The sequence below is a fragment of the Pteropus vampyrus genome, unplaced genomic scaffold, assembly GCF_000151845.1.
Source record: "Pteropus vampyrus isolate Shadow unplaced genomic scaffold, Pvam_2.0 Scaffold19, whole genome shotgun sequence".
Taxonomy (NCBI): domain Eukaryota; kingdom Metazoa; phylum Chordata; class Mammalia; order Chiroptera; family Pteropodidae; genus Pteropus; species Pteropus vampyrus.
In genome coordinates this window covers 14,457,299-14,463,868 of record NW_011888800.1, presented here as the reverse complement: position 1 = coordinate 14,463,868, position 6,570 = coordinate 14,457,299, and the positions used below count along the sequence as shown (strand labels likewise).

Here is a 6,570-nt window from a genome sequence, read left to right as displayed (position 1 = left end):
GTGCGATGGGCCTCATCACAGCACGATTTACAGTGGGAATGTGGGGCTGGCGCAAAGTGCCCTGTGTCTGAATTCTTTAAAAGTTTTCAGACTGCCTGTCTCTCTATTTGATTCAGCCTTGTGTTTTAGGTTACTTCAATTTAACAGAATGTTAGTTAATTTTGTTTTCTGCTACCTGATGGGATCTGAGGGAACTCTTCCATGGTCTTTAACTTGAAACTCTTTCCCACCACTGCCCCTTTCTCACTGGATTTCTTCTTCCTGGTGGGCTCCCAGGTCGGGGTTTATGAAAAGTGGTGAGGTGGATGCAAGTCCCCCTAAATGTTTATGTTGTAGCCGCCAGCCCCCGAAAGACACACGGACCACCAGAAATCAGTGAGTTATAGGAAACACACTCTTTATTCAGCCAGCTGGGTCTGCCAGGGGTACACAGACCCCAAATTAAGCAGCCCCGAAATGTAGAGCTACAGGGTTTTTAAGCCCTAAATCCCATTCCTCATTCTGTCTTAAACACAAAGGTCTATTTTTCTCCTATTCACTACCTGTCAACCCACAGGTCGGTTGTGCAAGCGGGGGTACAGAAGCAGAAAGCTTATTGTTAGAATGTTATGTTCCCATGGGTGATAGCCTATGTTCCCATGGGCGATAGCCAAGCAGTAATTTTCCAGCCAGCACATTTATACTGCAGGTGGTGGTAAAACTCCCTTGGACCCTTGAGTAAGGAGGTCAGTTTAGGGGGTGAGTGTGAGAACTGGTATCTCTGAAGCTCTGGATCAGGAGCTTAAGTGGCAGTCCACTCTGCCCAAACTTTTGGGCTGGGGGAATCATGCTGCCACACACCAATAGGTCACGTCGTGCTGTGGTTCTCAGCCATGTCTGAAGTGGGGCCCCCATGTTGATATGTTTTTAAAAAATCTCCCCAAGTTATTTTTCATGAACAGCCATGGTTGAGAGCCACGGATATGAACCCGTATTACAGAAGGGGAAACTGAGCCCCAGAGAGGTGACCCGCTTTACCCAGAAAACCAGTATGACAAGTGCGAGAAACCACGAAGTTTAAACTCCTCATTTTATAAGTGAGGGGTTAAAATCCAGAGAAGAGAAATGGCTTCAGCTCCCCAGCTAGAAGGAAAGTGGGAGTGCATGTGTGTGGCAGGGGCAACCAGAAGTCCTAAATCTCAGGTGGATGATCATTTTGTTAACCAGGGAACTTCTAGGTCCAAGCTTTTCCTTTGAAATGAGAGGTCTGGTCAGAATTCTCTAATGGTACACACTCAGATCCCATGGTTCCTGGTTGGGCAAGAGAAGGTGAGGAAATTGACCTTGTCGGGGTGGTTCTTGCTGACCAATACCTCTGAATTCCTTTTGTCAGTTCCCTCAAATCACTGGCTCTCTGGATTCTTGATTTTACATGTTTGGGGACGCTTGGGTCAGCAAAAGCCAAAGGAAGTTAAGGAGGTATAATGATTCAAAGCCCTTAAGTAAGTTACAGTTTACAAAGCAGCTTCACACCGACTTTCTCTTGTGATCCTCACAGCACTCTGGTGAAGTGGGTGTGTTTATGCCTATTTTGCAGATAAAGAAACTGAGACTTAAAGAGGATAGATGTTGTACAGCTAGTAAGTGATGAAACTGGAACTCAAGTCTAAGCTTCTTCAGTCCATACTTACTGAGAGGCCCTGCCATACCAGGTTCTGGGGTGAGAGCTATGAGGAGGGTGCAAAGATGACACACATAGGCAATGGCTCAGTGCCAGAAAGAACTACAAGAGCTTGGGAGAGGAAAGAGTCATTCCTACTTGGGGGCTTTGTAAGCTTCGGTTCTGGGAAATTGCCCCAAGTGCACTGATCTCTGTACAGGACTCACAGTTACCTGGCACCTGGCAGCTCTCCCTTCTCCAAGGACACACAGCCATCCCCAACCTTACAGGTGGGTCCTCTGCTCCAGAGCCTCTCTGCCCTGGGTTTCATATCCCCGGAGGGGGCCATAGGGAAAAGGACATGGCAACACATTCTCTTTATTCCAATTAAGAAAATATTTCACAGAAAAGTGCACGAATAAATAGGTCATCACAGTCCAGGATAAGAAATAAGATATTAGCAGAGTCCTAAAAACATCTCTTGTGCCTTTTCAATCACTCCCTCTCTTTTGCCCCCAGAAGTAAACATGCTTCTGTTTTGTGACAATCATTCTCCGCTTTTTTATAGTTTTGCCATCTAATTCCACATCATCAGACAATATAGTTTAATTCTGCCTGGTTTTAAATGTTTTAGCAATTAAATCCTAGATTACTTATTCTTCTATCTTGCTTCTTTTGTTCAATATTATGCTTGTAAGATTCATCCACATTGTGGCATGCAGCTGTAGTTCTCATGGTATGCAGTTATACGAACATCTCGTGGTTTAATTACTGATTCTACTGTTGATGGACATTTAGGGTGTCTTCAGTTTGGGGCTATTTTGAACAGTGCTATTATCAACGTTTGTGTGTGCAGGTTTCTCTAGGGTATATACCTAGAGTGAAAAGCAACGGCTTCTTGATTAGACAGCGGGTGAGAGGTTCCAGTTGTTGGTTTCACAGAGGCTGTCTCTTCTGTGACAAATGTAGTGAAGTACTTACTGCTCCTCTTAGGGTTTGAAAGAGGCTCCTGCAATCGCTGCATACCCAGATAAGTAATCGTTGCATGCCCATTTCTGAGAAGCAGAAAACAGCTTAATATGTGGATGCAACCAGAATATTTCCCTAATATCCTACCAAAGTTTCTCCATAGCTGGATGGTGTAAGGTGTGCATGTAAATGAAAGGATCACATTGCGTTATTTACTTGAATATGTACTTTTTCCCCTGACATACTCTCCTCTCTTGCCTGTGTCTCTGATGGGGACCCAGTTATTCTTAATCATACCATCTCTAGGCCCTACCTTGGAGCTGGTGTCTATACCTAGTAGGGTCTCAGTAAGTATTTGTTGGATGAATTAAGCTGACATATAATCAGTTGATCACTAAGGAAGTGAAGCTAGCTCCACTGGTTAGAACACTCAGGTTTTCAACCTAAGTTTATCACAATCTCTCTTTTCAGTAGATACAGCTTGGCACTGTTGTATTTTATATTCGAATGATGGTTCCCATAAATTAAAACTTTTTACATGGTGCCAAACTTTTAGATAAAAAATGAAAAGTGCAGCCTTTCATTTGTATCTTTGTTTCTCACGAGCCTGGCATTAAGTAAATAAATGTTGAATAAATCTATTTCCAAATAGCTAGATGTTTCACTTCATGTGGAATAAATATATGTGATACAATAATATTTTTGCATTTTTATCAAAATGTAAATACAATCTAAAATAGTCTAAGAATGACATTTAAAACTTTATCCTTTATGTTATACACACGTTTAATTTACTTTAAAAATCCATTAAAAAAACATTTAATGTGCATTTACAATGTTTCAAGGAGTAAATATCCAGCAAAGTATTTTGTTACCATGCATATTTCAATTGATAGCAGTTTGGTATATCTTATGACATTTTAAGAAAATACATATTCAATCAGCTCTGCTTGTTTAAATCTTTTTAAGAACTTAATAAAATTATTTTATATAAAGTCAGTCATCTATTTATAATATAGTGTTATTAGAACAATCATAAGATTAATAACCCTTACAATATTTTGCTTTTGTAGATATTAACAAAGACTTTCATGTTAAAGAAAAAAAACGCTAACAGTCTTGTCCACATTAACCCAACTATTGTAAAGACTAAACCTTGTTTGCCAAATCTGGGACTAAATATATAATTTAGGTGATTCAAGCAAAAGCTTAGATTATTTAGATTGTTATACAACTCTTGCCCATGGTGTAAAAGTACTATCTCGTACAGCTGTGCATGTTTGCGCTTCATAATTGCTTTATTGACAGATGGAATTCAAGAAGAAAGATTTAGAAAAGTGACTACTTTATAAATAAATAAAATTCCTAAAACCATTTCAAAAAGTTTTTGTCTAACTTTTCACCACCACTGGTAAAATTAAGCTATCGAGTTTGGTCTCTGATATAAGCAACAGTAAATCCTCCAATTGTTCACAGGATTCATGTCTTCACAATTCTGCCATCCTCTACATAAGCAAGGATGTAAGTGGCCACTGCTCTGGAAGTATAACCACATCACTGGACTTAACCTGTGGTCTAAACCCTGTTCAGACTCATTGCCTTATTCCTCAAGTCTTAGCTTTATTTTGCCTAATGAGATTTAGCTTAAGATTCTTAAACTGAGTCCTTTCCGAAGGTAAAAAAAAAAAAAAAAAAAAAAGAAATGGATGCTCTTTGTTTGGACATTATCTTTGTAGATCATGTTTCTCTTAGTTAAAAAGATTACACCAAAACTACAGCCTAATTCTAACACACCCATTTAAATCAAAAGTTTTCAGACAAAACTAGGCAGCCAAACAGATCTGTCAGATTTCCATGCTTGTAACTAGACAGAGTGACTGACTTGTATTTGAAACTCGTTGACACCGTTCAACATGGCAAGAAAAGAGTAGACATATAACCCGGTTCATTCAGACTGAAATGACTGAGACCAAATGGAACTAGTGTGGTGTGGGCTTGGAACCACCCTTCATTCATGGAGGAGTAAAGAGCATCATGTTAAGCTTATTGGTTTATTTATTTATTCATTTATTTAGTGATTTACATCAGATGTAAATCAGATGTACATAAAGATATACATCAGATGATGTAAAAGAACACTTAGGTATAAAAGAACAAGAACAACAGTAACATAAAGCAGTTGCTCTTTATGGTGTTACTGAGATGCTAATTGTGATCCAATGACTTTCCTAGGTCCTGGCTATTATTTGGGAATTGGGCCCCTCATTTCCCACTTCAGGTTCCTGTGGATGGGGATTGGCAGTGCCTGCAACTACTATAGCAAGATGTATGGAGGATTTGTGAGAGTCTGGATAAGCGGAGAGGAAACACTCATTATCAGCAAGTGAGTCTGTTAATAATTGGAGACTTATTTTTAAAGTCGAGGTTAGGTTTTTTCCTATTAAAAAACAAACAAACTTATTTTGATATCTTGACATCTTTGTTCCAAAGGCTATGTTTTTACTACTTCAATGAAAGTGAACAATTCCCTGGTAAAAATCTCACACTGTGAAGGAGTGGAACAATGGGCTTTGCCTGAAGGTGCATATATAAAATACGTACATAGATAAAGAACTCTGGAAAGTTGGAAAATTATTCAAAATCTCTTTGAGTGGTGAACATGGAACCTTAAAATCCAGATGATTTGATTTTGACAAAACATACTTTAGAGAGAGACATTATCTTTTCTGCTTTCCTAAGATTTTGGTTTTATTTCTAAAAGTAAGCATTTAAAAACAAACAAATAAACATACTTGAGACAAATCTGACTGACCAACTTGCTAATGTGCTTCTATAATGCTAGGCTACTGCTGGGCACCTCTAGAAGGGTAGATGGTAGAAAAAGAAGCCATCCAGATGCTGCTATTTTACTTATGACTGCATGCCGGGTGTTCCAGCTGAGTGATCTCAAATAAAGCAAGAACAATAATGCCTATTAAAAGAAAGTGTTATACTTTTTGTTAAACTTTAGCGGATTGAATTCACTAGAGGGTTAACCAAATACACATCGACTACGAAGAACTAGCTTTCTGAAATACTAATTTTCTTATTTATTAATCATAGAAAATGGAGAATTTCAGAGAGCATGTCTCACTAGACTTTCAGCTATCTTTAGTAGATTTTTAGCTAAGCTATCTGCCAACACTGTCTCACGAATGTACTTTTATATTTGTAATCCCTAATGGGGCTTTACCCATAAACTAAGACATCGGGTGTTATACTGATTTATTGGAATTACTTGTTCAGATATATAGACTATCACCCGGAAATAAATGAAGTGCTTCTGGCCAAGATTATATATATTATTGCATAAAATACCATGGTATCCTCAAGGCCCAATTCTTTAAGCCAGATACCTGAAAGAAGGAATTCGGAGAGAAAAATGTGTTTTCTTTCCAAATATTTTAAACTATTCTATAATGTTATTCTAATACCTTAATTTTCGCCTGCTTTTTTAAAATTGTTTTTTCCCTGTTTCTTCAGTTTGGCTGTGTAGCACTTGTAAGAATAGCTAAGGCAGACCATTCTTATGCAACTAAGCATGAATAGGTTCAGGTTGAAATGTCATTTCATTAGGTTCATTGTAAAACGACTCTAATGTATTGGTTCTCTGTGCATTATTCTTGGGTTTCACCCTGCCCCACTCAGAAAGTCTAGGGGTGAGGCACAGCAATGTGTTTTCACGATCTCTCCGTGTGGCACAAATCTGAGAACTTTCTAATGGCTAGACCAAAATTACTCTTGGATTTCACTTTTCTTGGGCTATTGAGCTCTGGTCAGCCAAATTTAAGCAAATATGATATGTTCTCATTTAAAAAATCAATACTTTATTCACTTTTGCAACTGACTGCAGTCTCGAAAATGTCCTGGGACTGATAACATTTGGACTTGGGGGATTGGGATATTCGTTCCTGCTCTTTTAT

At 38.6% G+C, this 6,570-nt stretch overlaps 1 protein-coding gene across 1 annotated transcript in view; it reads left to right on the top strand.

The window, feature by feature from the left end:
* Window positions 1-6,570, top strand: part of LOC105288748 (aromatase) — a 78,337-nt gene that overhangs the window by 41,346 nt on the left and 30,421 nt on the right. The window contains exon 3 of the mRNA XM_011355106.2: window positions 4,841-4,991. Coding sequence (XP_011353408.1) covers window positions 4,841-4,991 — 151 coding nt within the window. The remainder of the gene's footprint in view (window positions 1-4,840; window positions 4,992-6,570) is intronic.